This window comes from Phascolarctos cinereus, unplaced genomic scaffold (assembly GCF_003287225.1).
Source record: "Phascolarctos cinereus isolate Bilbo 61053 unplaced genomic scaffold, phaCin_HiC Scaffold_2;HRSCAF=192, whole genome shotgun sequence".
NCBI classification, from domain to species: domain Eukaryota; kingdom Metazoa; phylum Chordata; class Mammalia; order Diprotodontia; family Phascolarctidae; genus Phascolarctos; species Phascolarctos cinereus.
In genome coordinates, this window is record NW_027555625.1 from 360,188,778 (window position 1) to 360,202,909 (window position 14,132).

At 44.2% G+C, this 14,132-nt stretch overlaps 1 protein-coding gene across 3 annotated transcripts in view; it reads left to right on the forward strand.

The window, feature by feature from the left end:
* The first annotated feature begins 552 nt into the window (after positions 1 to 552).
* The window catches only part of BEGAIN (brain enriched guanylate kinase associated), a 180,744-nt gene continuing 167,164 nt past the window's right edge, over positions 553 to 14,132 (forward strand). For all 3 annotated transcript variants that reach the window (XM_078150413.1, XM_078150414.1, XM_078150415.1), the window contains exon 1: positions 553 to 1,553. In XM_078150413.1, coding sequence (XP_078006539.1) covers positions 1,540 to 1,553 — 14 coding nt within the window. In that variant the 5' untranslated portion in view covers positions 553 to 1,539. The remainder of the gene's footprint in view (positions 1,554 to 14,132) is intronic.

The following is a 14,132-nucleotide window of genomic DNA, read 5'->3' on the forward strand; positions in this document are numbered from 1 at the left end:
GCAAAGACAAAAATTAAACAGTGAAGGTTCCTTCTACTTCTAACAATTTATGGCTATGGTTTTAAGATTCTAAGCCCCACTTCTAGTGTTAAAATTGTGTGATTCTAGGTCAAGGTTTCCCTTTTCTCCAGTGACTGACAGTGATCTGGGAAGGTAGGGAAGGAAGGAGGCAGGAGTGGGAGAGGACTGAGGAATAGACCCTGAGGCTCTGGGATTCTAAAGCCCTTCGAGCAGTGGCCCCTTCCCCAGGTAATAACCTAGTTTCTGAAGAGTTAATAACCACACACACCGCCCCCACATCACACCACACCACCCTCCCTCGAAGAACAGAACACACTAGAGCTGGGAAAGAGCGGCTGCTAAAGGGTTAATGGGGCGCAGCTTCTCAGTTGACTACAATCCGGAGCCTCCACTCCCATTTCGGGGCCTATTACAAGCGCATGGATGGTAAGGAAGGGGTTAACCGTTAAACAGAGCCTGGCCGCTCTTGGGGCGAGGTCTGAAAAGAGGACTCAGGAGCACTCGAAGAAGCAGATTCCCGTCCAGAGCTTCTGTGGGTGCATTTAGCCTAAGCTCCTGGCATCCCTCTCTGTTGCTGGGTGTTTCGCTGTTCCATATGCCTCTGCCTCTTGCTTTTTCCGTGTCCCTCTGTGTGTATCCCCGGCTCTTCTGTGGATGTCTCTGTCTTTCTGTGTGTGTGTCAGTCACTTTTTGTGTCTTTCTCCCTTTGTCTTCGGGTGCACATCTCCCTTTCTGTCTCTGTCCTATCTCTGTCTCGCCCAGTGAGTCTCTGCCTATCTGTGCGCCTCCCTCCATCTCTGCGCGGTTGTGTGTTTCTGCCTCCGTGTCTCTTCGCCTGTCTCTGGGTGCGTGTGTGTATGTGTGAGTGTATGAGTGTGTGAGTGAGTGTATGTGTGTGTGTGTGTGTGTCCGTGTATGCTTTTCTGTGCCGGTGTATGCGCCTTGCCTCTGTTATGTGACTGTCTCATTAGTCACACCCTTGCCTCGAAATTGCCCCCACCCTCCCCCCATGGCGAACTGAACCTCCAGTTTCCTTTAGAATACAATAACGTCCCTCCACCTGGCCAGCGGGGAGCTTGGGCTAGGGGCAGCGGACAGTTCTCCCCGTCCCGGGCGGCCCAAGCCTTTCAACTTTTTGTCTGGGAGCCAATCAGCGCGGTCACCTGTTACTTGCTCTGGCCGGGCCCTCCTGGGCGCTCCCACTGAGTCATTCGGTAGCGCGGGGCTCTGGAGGGGAGGCGGGCGGGCGGGCTAAGCGAGCAAGTGAGCGCCTGCAGCCTCCTCCTTCCTCCCAGCCTCCCTCCCTGGCTTCCCCCGGCCGCAGAGCCGCGCGCGGGGCGGTGGCTGCTTCTCGGGATGCGGCCGCTGAGCCGCCGGGCTTCCCAAGCGCGCCGGGCACACCTGCTCGGGAGTCCAGCGCCCGGGCTGAGCCCGTGCCGTGAGCCGTGGGCTGAGCCCTAGCCTTCCTCCTCTTGAAGCTCTTGTTTGGTTTCTCCCTCCTAGGCCTCTGCCGCAGACATGGAGAAAATCAGGTAAGCTGCACAGCCTTCTTGTCATTCCAGATTTATTTGGAAAATACGGTGTTCCTGGGCACCCGAGGTGGGCAAAGGGTAAGGACTGGGGAGAGGGAAGGGGCAGTGCATTTACCTAGGGGCGCGGGCCAATGCCCCGGGAATGTTGGAGGGGGAGGGAGTGACAGAGAACCTTCGGGGTCTCAGAAGACAATAGCCAATTTCCCTGGTGCTATTACTGAGTATGGCTTTTGCACACTCCGCTGGGCGGGTCTACACAGCCCGTGGTGGCGGATGTGGAACCTAGCCTCCCTCCCCAGCTTCTGACTTCCCAGGAGGTAGCTTTAAGAGACCCGAAGGAGCCCATAGTTGCTTGAGGCCCTAGGATTTTGGAACATTCAAGAACTGGAGAGGGAGTCGTTTCGGCCAGGCAAGGGCAGCATGTCGCCCGCGCGGAATTACTGTCAGCCTAGGAGCTCTTACGAGCTCCAGCTCTCTGGTTTTATCAAATCCTGTAATAGCTGGTTGGATCTGCCAGCCCAGGTTTTGCATAAAGCAAAGTTGCTGCTGTCTTGGTGGGCGTCTGAGTTTTTGTGGTCTGATGCCCAAATGTGAGATCCCCTTCCATTCGCTCGGTGCTCCATCCAGAGCTGTTTCCTTTATCATTCTGCCGTTTCTGCCTCCTTGATTCCAAACAGCCAGCCCTCCATCACTCCTTTCTATCCCAGGAATGCACTATCTTCAACTCCCCCATTTAAATCTTTCTCTTCCACCAAGACCCAGCTTAGGTGCAGTCTGGCCCTTGAAGCCTCCCTGATACCTGCCACCCAATATCCCAGGTGAAAGTGATTTTTTCCTCCTAAAGTTTTCTTGAATAACTTTGTATGCATCTGTCCTTTGCCCCTCACATTTCAGCGTGCCTACATCACCTCCACACACATCAGCAGATTGTGAGCTTGAGAGCATTGATTGTGTCCTTTCCCCATTTTTGTATCCCCTATGCTTTCCTCATGTAGATACTCAATAACTGTTCTACTTAAATTGTTCTGGGGAACTTAATTCTGTGAGGCTTTTAAAGAAGTGTCTAAGAAAATATCTAGTCCAGGGGTTGGGAGCCCATTCAGAGTACTCCTGGTTAAACCCAGCCCTTGAACGCATAGCTCACAACTAACTATAATATACACTTTGCTCATTTTCTAGTCCTAGGATCAGGCTAATTTAAATATTCGTGGTTCCCCTTTCCATCCTCCCCACACTCCTTCCAATAGAAGCCTCCTAGAGTAAGTGTTTGGAGGTTGTAAGGAAATTCCAACAATGAGCAGGGGCTGTTTGGGTCCCAAGGTGGTCTCCCTCCCTTGAGCAGGATCAAGGATATATATATATATATATATATATATATATATATATTCATTCAACATATATTTATTAATGTTTGCTTCATACCTGGCTCTGTGCTCTGTTCAAGAGATACTAAATTAGTTTAAACACAGGCCTTAGAATCTTAAAGCCATAGAATGTCAGAGCCATAGAATGTCCACTTACAAGACCACAGAAAACTGGAACTGGAAGGAACCTTGGAGACCCAGTACAAGTCTCTTCTTTTATAGATGAGTGAACATATTCAGAAAGGTTGCCCAAGGTCACATGCCCTGCAAATACCATACTTTGTACTTGAACCCACATTGCCCAACTTTCAACTGCTCTGGAGAAGCATACCTAAAGACATGTATACAGATAACTATGACAGAAGGGAGAATAAGGCACAAGAGATATCCAGGCAAAGGGCTGTGGGCAATTTGCGAAGAAAGACATACCTTTCAACTTGCCGTTCTGAGAAGACTTCATGGAAGTAGTAATCTCAGGATCATACTTGTCCCCAATCTGAGACAAATTCCCATGAAACCATTGGAGTCGGGAGAAGGGGCATTATTCCTCTAATTTTACATGGTCCCAGAGTATTTCTGGGACAAAATTCCTTTGCATAGCTATCATCTGGTCTAACTTCCTCATTTTGTAGGTAAGGAAACTGAGAGGAAGGATTTATTAAGTACTTAATATGTGCCAGGCATTGCGATGGGATGTTTTTAGAATGAAGCTCTCTCAACCATCAGTTGTTAAAAATTCCATTGTGCCAGCAGGAGTGGGGATATGCCTTCTTGCTCTCAGAAATGTCCTTACTGTGCAGGACTTCTTCCTGCGGCTTTTCCCCGCACCCCCAGATGCTTCTAAAGTCACGAGGAGGTTATCAGAGACAGCACAATGCAGCAGCAAGAAAACTGGACTTGAAATCAGAAGGACTTGGTTGACATCTTGGTTTTAACTCTTATTAGGGGCCGCTAGGTGTCTCAGTGGATAGAGCATATAACCTAGAGTCAGGAAGACTTGAGTTAAAATTTGGCCTCAGACACTCATTAGCTGTATGACCTTGGACAGTCTCTTAATCTCTGTTTGCCTCAGTCTCTTTAATTGTAAAATGGGAATAATAATAGCACCGACCTCCCAGAGTTGTTGTGAGGATCAAATGAGATAATAATTGTAAGGCGCTTAGCCCAGTGCCTGGCCCATAGTAAGTGCTATATAAATGGTAACTATTCTTACTATATCTCTATGAACTTAAGCAATCACTTCAACTTTCTGGGGTTTTGTTTCCTCATTTATAAAATGGAGATAATAATCCTTGTGCTTAAAGGACTATGAGAAAAGCAACTTATAAACCTCGAAATGTTGCAGAACTATGTTACATAGGGAATTATTCATTGAATCAAGACTTAAAGGGCTTGGACATGTGGCCTTTGTAGAATTTCCCACGGAGCAGGGGTGACAGGAAGCAGCAGGGCTGTTGAAAGAGGTCGCACATAGAGACCTAGCTGAAGGACTCCTGGATTTTCTGCCTATAACCTTGTTCTACTTGTGGCCAGAGGTGCCCCAAACAGCCTAGAGACTCCAGAAGATCAGCTCAGAGATCCAGCAGAGACATTTCTTGCCTCTTTCATTCCTTCTTGAGGAGTGGACTCAACCAATAAGCAGTTAAGCGTAAAGGGTACTTGAGGCTATGAGACCTTGAAAGGTATTGAAGCAAAGCACACAAATTTATTTAGAAACCTTGGCCCAGAGAGGAACACCACACATGCATTCTTGGTTCCCTCTCTCCCAGGAAGTCTAAACTGTCTCTGGGGAACTGGAGGAGATTAAAAGAGGGCTTAGGTGACTTTCCCAAGGTCACAAAATCACAGAGCAAAGCTGAGAGTCAAACCTAGTTCCTCTGACTCAAAATCCAGGACTCTTTTCACTGCAGAAAGGCAGAGAATAAGCACATGGACACACACACACACACACACACACACACACACACATACACATATACAATGCACATACACACATATACATATATACACACATACACATATACAGTGCACACACGTACACACATATGTATATCATGCCTACTATGTGGTAGTCACTATGCTAAGTGCTTTTTACAAATATTATCTTATTCATTTGATCCTTACGACAACCCTGGGAGGTAGGTGCTATTATTATCTCCATTTTACAATTGAGGAAACTGAGAAAGACAGAGGTTGTGACTTGCCCAGGGCCACATACCAAGCCAGGGTCTGAGGTCACATTTGAACTCAGGTCTTCCCAAATCTAGGCCCAGCACTCCATCTACTGTACTACCGGCTGCCTCTACCAATGCTACCAGCTACCACTACAGCATCGAGCCAAGGCCAGACAGGTGGCAAAGGTCAGAACCAGGCTTCAAATCCAAGTCCTCCAATTCAAAAGCCTGTTCTCTTTCCATTCTGCTAAGTGGTCTCACTTCTAATACTCTGAGTATAGTAGCATAAGCAAGAGAAACCTCGATATTCATGGTTCATAGGCAAATATTTCCAGAAATTTAAGTGACCACTAACCCTTTTTGCATTCCACAAAGCCAACTAGATACATCATGGGTGGGGGTCTACATGAGGGTTGAATTGTTTTGATCCTCCACCTCTTCCCTTGCTGAATTTATCTTCTGCTCTGAAGCTCTCTTGCCCTCTATGTCTGCTTAAATAACTCTTACAACTCTCAAATATTTGTAGATATCCCTGTATCTATTTGCTTATTTCTTAGCCAGGCTGTGAGCTGTGTCAGTGCCATTAATCTTCCCCAAATCAATCCTTTCATTCCTTTTAATCTTCCCCGTCCCTCCCAACCCCTCCCCATTGCCCCTTTGCCAGTTTTCTACTGAATTCTCTGAGATGCAGCAGCAGACTCCTGCCACTTATTCCAAACCACAGGCTCTTATCTAGTGCCTGGTTCACCTGCTAGTACAAAGACACATTCATAAACTATCAGTGAGAGGCGGCATGGATAGGGCAGTGGGTTCAGAAAGAGGCGAGTTCTATTCCTGGCTCAGACACTTACTAGCTGGATGGCCCTGAGCAAGTCTCTTAACCTCCCTGTTCCTTCAAATAATAGGTCCCAGCTCAAGCCTCATTGGCTCATTGTTTGGTTTTGATGGCTCAGAGTGAGCGTAAATAACAATTATTTCTGTTCTGGCCCAGAAACTCCGAGGGTCTTCCCCTCCCTGACTGATTCTGTTGTGAAGGCAAACTAGGTCATCTTTTGCCTCAATTCTTACCCAGTCTTTGATTACTGAATGGGCTTTGTCTCAGACAAAGTGAGACCTGGGAAAGACCTTAGCTTAAAAAGGCCAAGGTCTCCCACTGCATCCTGAATCATCGCCAGTCATCCTGACCTATGTCTTGCCACTGGACTCTGAGTGACTCTGGAGGAGTGAAGCTGATGACTTTGCACAGCCCTGCCTCACTTAAATCCAGTTCACTTTCAAGTCAAAACATCACCCTCCTGATGTCATTGGTCCTCTTCGAGAATGAAAGACTGAAGGATGAACATCTTTCATGATGGCATTGGGTGGTTGTACTACCTAAGGTTGCCTTCAACTCTCAATCTATGATGCTATAAAAATGTTAGAACTGGAGAAAACTCTGAGTACATTGAATTATGGAGCTGAAAAGGACCTCAGGGATAAATTAGTTCAAAACTCTTCATTGCTCCAGCAAAGACACTGAGGACCCCAAAGGGGCAAATGACTTGTTAAAAGTCATAAATGCAACTACTGGAAAAGCCTGAACCTGAGTCTCCTGGCTCCTGGTTAGTGCCTTTTTCCATATTACTTTCCTTCCATAAACTCTTTGGCTTCCAAAGTCCTCTGTTACTTAGCTGCCTTCTATGTCCTAGGAAGGGAAATGAACATGGTATATATGACCTGGAGTGAGAAAGACCTGGGAGTAAATTCTGCTTTTGAAGTGTACTTAGCTGCTTTACCACAGGTACTCACCCTCCCCCCCCCAAGCCTTAGATGGAAATAAGAAGCACCTACTTCACAAAGTTTCAGTAAGGCACAAAGAAAAGGGAAAAAATGTAAATAAAATGCTTTGTAAACTTTAAAACATCATATGTTATTATCATGGGATCATAGAATTAAAATTAGAAAGTAACTTTGAGGTCATTGGGTCCAACCCCCTGCATTTTAGAGATAAAGAAACTGAGAGGTTTTCAGTGACTTGTCCAGGGTCACACAGCAATTACGTATCTGAGGTAGTCTTTGAACCTTGATCTTTCTGAATCCCTGCCCACTCTCCGTTATGTATCACCTTTCATCTATCATCTATCCAGCCTTATTTTGCAACACTCCCAGTATTCATCTTCCCATTTCTACAGCCTGGTTTCTTCATTGTGTTCTACCCTTGATGATGCTCAGGCAGCAGCTAAGTGGATAGAGAGCTGGACCCAGAGTCAGGTCTCAGACCCTTACTAGCTATGGGACCTTGGACAAGTGTTACTTACTCTCACTTTCCATCAGTTTTCTTATCCATAAAATGGGAGTGACAATAGCACCTACTTCACAGGTAAAATCTTTTGTAAACCCTAAGCACTATATAAATGTGATCTATTATTTCCCTGCCTAGAATTCACCTCCTCCCTACTCCCAGTAGTTCACTTCTCCTTTCCCCAAGGTCTTTCCATATCCTACCCATCTCTTTCAGGCCCAGCTTTGCTGACCATACCAACCCACTTTATTCACTCCCTTCCTGTAACTCAGCTTGCTCTTTAAATCAGTAAAACATACTTAAATACTTTAATTGTTCTCTGATTTTTTAATGTTCATTATTCTTGTCTCTCTCCTCACTTCCCAAGCTGATTGGGGGTGAGAACTGGGCTTTGAAACTTCTTTATCTCCTCAAGGGCTAAGAGGGCTGGGTATGTAGTATAGAAGCATGGAATCATAAAGAATCATTGTGCACTGGATTTAGAATCAGTAGATTTGTGTTAGAGTCCCAGTTTTTCCATTTACATATGTAAGTCAGAGCAGCTAGGTGGCACAGTGGATAGAGCACCAGGCCTGGAGTCAGGAAGACGCGTTCAAATCCAGCCTAGACACTTACTAGCTAGGTGACTCTGGGCCGCTTAACCTCTGTCTCAGTTTTTCAACTGTGAAATGGGAACAGTAATAGCACCTGCCTTAAAGACTGTTGTGAGGATCAAATGAGATTACAAATGTGAAGTGCTTAGCATAGTGTCTGGCACAGAGTAAGTGCTATAAAAATATCATTATTATTTTCATTATCATCATCATTATCTTCACCTGTAAAATGAAGGGATTAGACTTGATAACATTTAAAGTCCCTTTGAGTTAGAAAAAAACTTAAGTGAACTTTGTGCGTTCCCTGCTTTATGGAAGATAATAAATCTATAGTTGGAAGGAACCTCAGTGACTTCAAGTTCAACCCCTTCAGTCAGTCAACAAGCATTTATTAAGCACCTACTATGTGCCAGGCACTATGCTAAGTGCTAGAGATAGAGAAAGGCAAAAGACAGTCCCTGCTTTCAGTAAATTGAGTCTAATGGGGGGTGGGGGTGGAAGAGACAACATGCAAATAACTATATACAAACAAAATATATACAGCATACATTGGAGATAATCAACAGGAAGAAGGCAGAAGCATTAAGAGGATCAGAAAAGGCTTCTTGTAGAAGATGGGACTTTAGCTGGGACTTGAAGGAAACCAGGAAGGAGAGAGAGCATTCCAGGCATAGGGGGACAGCCAGTGAAAATGTCCAGAATCTAGAGATGGCTCTTCTTGTGTGAGGAGCAATGAGGAGGCCAGTATCACTGGATTTCAGAGTATGTGGAGAAACCTAAGTAAGGTGTAATAAGACTGGAAAGATGGGAAGGGGGAAGCAGGGAGTTTTGCGCTACTAGAAAATGAGACCTAAAGAAGATTAGAGGGTGGTGCAGTGGATAGAGAACCGCCCTGGAGTCAGGAGGACCTGAGTTCAAATCCAGGCTCAGACACGTGATATTCACTACCTGTGTGACCCTTGACAAGTCACTTAACCTCAATTGCCTCACCAAAAAAAAAAAAGAAGAAAAGAAGATTAGAAGTAAGCATCCAACACAGAATTTGAACCTCTGCTCTCTGCATCCTGAGCCAATGCTTACGTGCTGCCTCCATGTTAGCTTTTCTCCCCAGTTTACTGATGAGGCCACTAAGGTCCAGAGAGAACAGGTCACTTGTTCAAGGTCACATGGAAGGAAACATCTTTTTATAATTTGATTGATTATATTTTTGTTGTTCAGTTGTTTAAGTCATGTCCGACTCTTCATGATTCCATTTTGGGGGGTTTCTTGGCAGAGATACTGGAGTGTTTTGCCATTTCCTCATTTTACAGATGAAGCAAAAGGGTTAAATGATTTTCCCAGGGTCACACAGCTAGTAAGTGTCTGAGGCTGAATTTGAACTCATGAAGATGAGTCTTCTTGATTCTAAGCCCAGTACTCTATCCACTGTACCACCTAGCTGCCTCCAGATTGATTGTATATTTAATACTAATTTTTTGAATGGTTTTCAGAAGATGCCAGTGTAAGTAAATTCTTCTCACAGGGAAATGTGCTGCTGCCTTGGGCCTGGCAGTATATGTGGGGTCTCTTAAATCAGTCCAGAGCTGATCACTTCTTTGCCCTTTGGAGTCAATGAAAGGCACATCTTGAAGATGAGTTCACTTTTCCAGTGGAATTTACATCCTTCATTGTCTGATTTACTTCCTCTTTTGAAGCTTCTCCCCACCTCACCCTCCAGCCCCGGCTTTTTCATGATTCTTTTGAAGAGTTGTGCTTTTAACTCCTTGAAGCATTAGGTCCGTCTGGGTTTTCACTGGCCTTAGATATGAGAGCTTCCTACATGGCCTTAATTAAACCTGTATATTCTCATTGGCTTCTCTCCTGGTTCTTCTCCTATTTTACATTGATTTTTTTTCTCCTTGAGGACAGATGCCCTGCCTTAGCTGACTCTTTCAGAAGGCACTCTAATTTTCAGCTGTCTTTCAAGCAAGGCAGCCTGCTTCTTTGATGGGAATTCTTTCCTCTCAGGTATTGTCCTTAACATGGGACCTGGGGCTCCCCTAAAACTGAGTTGGGCTATCCCAAGGGCTCTGTTTCTCTTCAGTTCAATGAGCATCAATGTAGTCTTTACTGTGTGCAAGGTTGCTGATGACACCCACCTTCTGCTATATGCCTTTCTTTCTGGGTGACCCTGGCAAGTTCCCTCTGCTCTTTGATTCTCAGTTTTCCCATTATAAAACAGGAGCTAATGTTTGCACTACCTAACTCTCATGACCATTGTGAACAAAGTGCTCTGTAAACCTCAGAGTGTTAAAGATGTGTTAATTACCACTAGTTGGTCATTATCATGGGATGGTGATCACCCTGGGTTCTACACCAGTGGGTTATAAATTCTGGCTAGCTCTCCTCAGCTGGAGAATCTTCAGGCCTGGCAGTGGATTGTATGACTCTTTCTAATGCATTTGTCTTCTCATGTCATTATTGTGTATTATAGCTACCTACGTTTTGTGTCTTAACCTCCTCCTAGATTAAGGACAGGGGCATTTCTTATCTAAATTTCATGTCATCTCCGGTATTGAGTACAGTGTTATGCACGTGATAGGAGCTTAGTAAGTATTTGAATGAATGAATGAATAAATAAACTTAGCTAAGTGTAGAGGTGCTCATCATTGCTTTGTCCACCAGGAGATGAATTTTTTTTGTGGCCATGGGAAGTTAAGAAGAATCTTCAAAGAGCTAGAATAATATATTTATTTATTTTTAATGTTCATATTTAAAATTTTTGAGTCCCAAATTCTCTCCTCCTTCTAGCCCCTTCTCTATTCATTGAGAAGGAAGCAATATGATACCCATTATACATGTGAAGCCATGCAAAACATAGAGGAGCAGTAATCAGCATCAGTGGAGGGAGCTCCTACAGCAACAAAATCCCAGACCTCTTGAAGGATGTACTGTGCCGATGGATATAAAGTCTAGCCAAGAGTATGGCACTAACCCAAGTAACTGATGTAAAACACAGCATAAGTAAATAATAAGACAGGTGCAGGAAGGTGAGGACCAAGAAGGTAAGGTGATTCCCAACTGGAAATATCAAAGAAGACTTTCAACAGGATATGGTTTTTGAGCCAGACTTTGAAGGATAGTTGAGACTTCTGTACATTGAAATGAGCGAGGAGGGCATCAAAATTTCAGGGAATAGTATAGGCAAAGGAATTCAAATCCTACGTCAGATACCATTTAGCTATATGACTGTGGGCGAGTCACTTAGCCTCTATTTGCCTCAGTTTCCACATCTCTAATTTAGAAGTAATAGCACCTACCTTCCAAGGTTGCTAGAATAAAATGAGATTGTATTTGTAAAGCATTTTGCAAACCTTGAAGTGCTATATAATACTTCCTAGGTCTTGTAATCCTAAATTTTGAGAGGGCCTTTACTGAAAAGCCAGAGAGTTTGGACTTGATTCCGTAGGCAATGGGTAGTAGCCCTTTTTATAAAGCAGTCTTTCACCAGGTGTCCCTAGAACATCACTGGCCCTGCTACACTGCTTAGGCAGACATAGAGCCTTCTCCGTAAATATTTGCATGCTAAAGCTACTCTGTTTCACCATTATTGACTGAGAGATGTGGAAGACTTAAGAGAAGGATAAGGCAGGACTTGGTTCTCCAGGAGCTCATAAGTCAGTTTGGCAGGTGACATAGACACACATGTGAAAGAATTAAAGGGCAATGTAAGACATGAATCAATCAGTACTTAAAGGCTCTGCCCTGACACCTCTGGGGAAAACCAGAAATAAGAAAATATAATCACTGGCCTCATGGGGTTTACAGTCTGGTAGCAGGAATAAAACATATGTTCCTAGAAATATAAATTAACAATACCAGACAATCCGTGTAAAGGATGAAATGAAGGGTTCAATTTGTTCTTCTTGGCCCCAGAGGATCAGTCAGTCAATAAAGATGTATTAAAGACCTCCTACATGCCAGACACTGTGCTAGGAATACAAGTATGAAAAAGAAAGACAGCACCTGACTTCAAGGAGCTTACAGTCTAATAAGGGAGACAGCACGCAAAAGGAAACTGAAAAGAAAGAAGGGGGAGAAGGCACCCAGTGTGGGGGCATGATGGAGAAGTCAAAGGAGCATAGCCAGGTGAGAGATGAAGAGATGGCTGGCCTGGGCCCCTGGGTAGAGGATACTGATGAGGTATGAAGCCCAAGGCTGGGACCAATGAGTAGATGTTATGGGAAAGAGGATTTCATGTTGACATGAGCAGAAGCTTCCCAAAACTACTTTGAAATGGAATGGATTACCTCGAGTTCCTTGTCACTTGCGTTTGGTGACTGGTTGTCAGGGATACCCTAGGAGAGACTCTTGTTCAGATAGGGATTCACAGGTTTACCTGTGACGGGACCACAAAGATCCCTCGGTTCTTAAACCACTTTTGTATCTGGTGAAGCCTATACAGGGTGCACGGTGGCAACATAGTGCACAGAGCACAGGGCTTTGAATCATCTTCCTGAGTTCAAATCTGGCCTCAGACACTTAGCGGCTGCATGATCCCGAGCAAGTCACTTAACCCTGTTTGCCTCAGTTTTCTCATCTGTCAAATGATCTGGGGAGGGAATTGGCAAACCCCTCCAATATCTCTGTCAAAAAAAAAACCCAAATGGGATCACGAAGGGTCATACATAACTGACCAATAACAAAGAAAGACACTATTTTGAAATATAGTTATCAAAATGTTTTTAAAAACAACATCATAGGCCCCAGGTTAAGAATCCCTGATAATTCAACCCCCTGCTTTGACAGGTTAATTCTTTGAGAGCCAAGATTGTTTTCTGTTTTTGTCTTTGTGACCTGAGTGACAAACACAGAATCTTACACGTAGTGTCAGGACAATAAATTCTTGTTGAATTGAGGAAACTGAGGTTCTGCGCATTTGTATAACTTATTATGGGTTCATAGGTTTAGCTCTAGAAGGGATCTCAAAGGTCATCAAGTCTATACCCCTCACCATTTTGCAGATAAGGAAACTGAGACATAGAGAGGTTAAGTAACTTACCCAGGTCACATAACTAATACATACCTGAGGTGGGATTTGAACTCACATCCTCTTGACTTCAAAGCCAGTGCCCTATACAGTAAGCCATGCTGGTTCTCTTGCCCAGTGTCAAGTTGCCTGAGGTCAAGTTGCTTAGTAACAGAGCTGGGATCTGAATTCAGTTCCTCTGACTTCCAAATCCAATACCTTTTACATTCCATCAGATGATCTCTTTCCTTTTGAGTTCTAATCATCTGAATCCATTAGGGAGTTTGCCAGGAAGTTTTGTTGTCATCCAGTCGGGTCTGACTACACACTGTCCATTGCTGTAATTTTTTTGAGTTGCCTCCACTGACTGCTTTTGTGTTTCTTCTATCCTGGTATTTAACAAAATGTTGCTTTTAAAAATTTTGATAATGACAATAGTAGCTACAATTCTGTGAGTAAATGTTTTTGGTTAAAGGCCATGTCTACACATGCAGATAAAAATTATAAAATCCATGTGTAAATTTTTTATTGTGTAGCTCTTTGGGTAGAAAATTGTTTCCTCTCCTGGCAGAACTTCCAGGCTTTGCAGGGTGCCTCGTAATCTCCCATTGAGATCACACCCCCATAACAAGGCCTCCTAATGTGAATGAAGTATCTTCAGCATGGAGTTTTTTTCCATAGGGTTTTCCATACAGGTCAGACTGTGCCTGATTCATTCGGGCAGCCTGGCTTAGTAGAAAGAGAGCCAGATTTGCGTCTAACAAGCCTGCATCTTTGTCAAGACTTTGATACTTCACAGGAGTATGAATGGAGACTGGGATGGACCTTTGAGGTCACCCAGTCAAACCCTCTTCATTTCATAAATGAAGAAACTCAGACCCAGAAAGTATCTGAGGTCACACAGAGAGGTGGGCAGTAAGTAAGAAATAAAGCCAGAAATCAAACCCCATTCTTCTGCATCCAGACCCAGTGATCTGTTGACTTTTCCATGGTGTCTCTATTAGAAATATTAATGAGAGAAAGCCTTCTTTGGAGTCTCTCTCCTCTGCAAAGTCAGGATGATAATATTTGTACTATCTTCCTTAGTTTATTGTAAGAAATAAGAGGGCTTTGTAGCTCTCTCAGTGTGAGTCATTGTTGTTTCGTTAGGTCATTTACA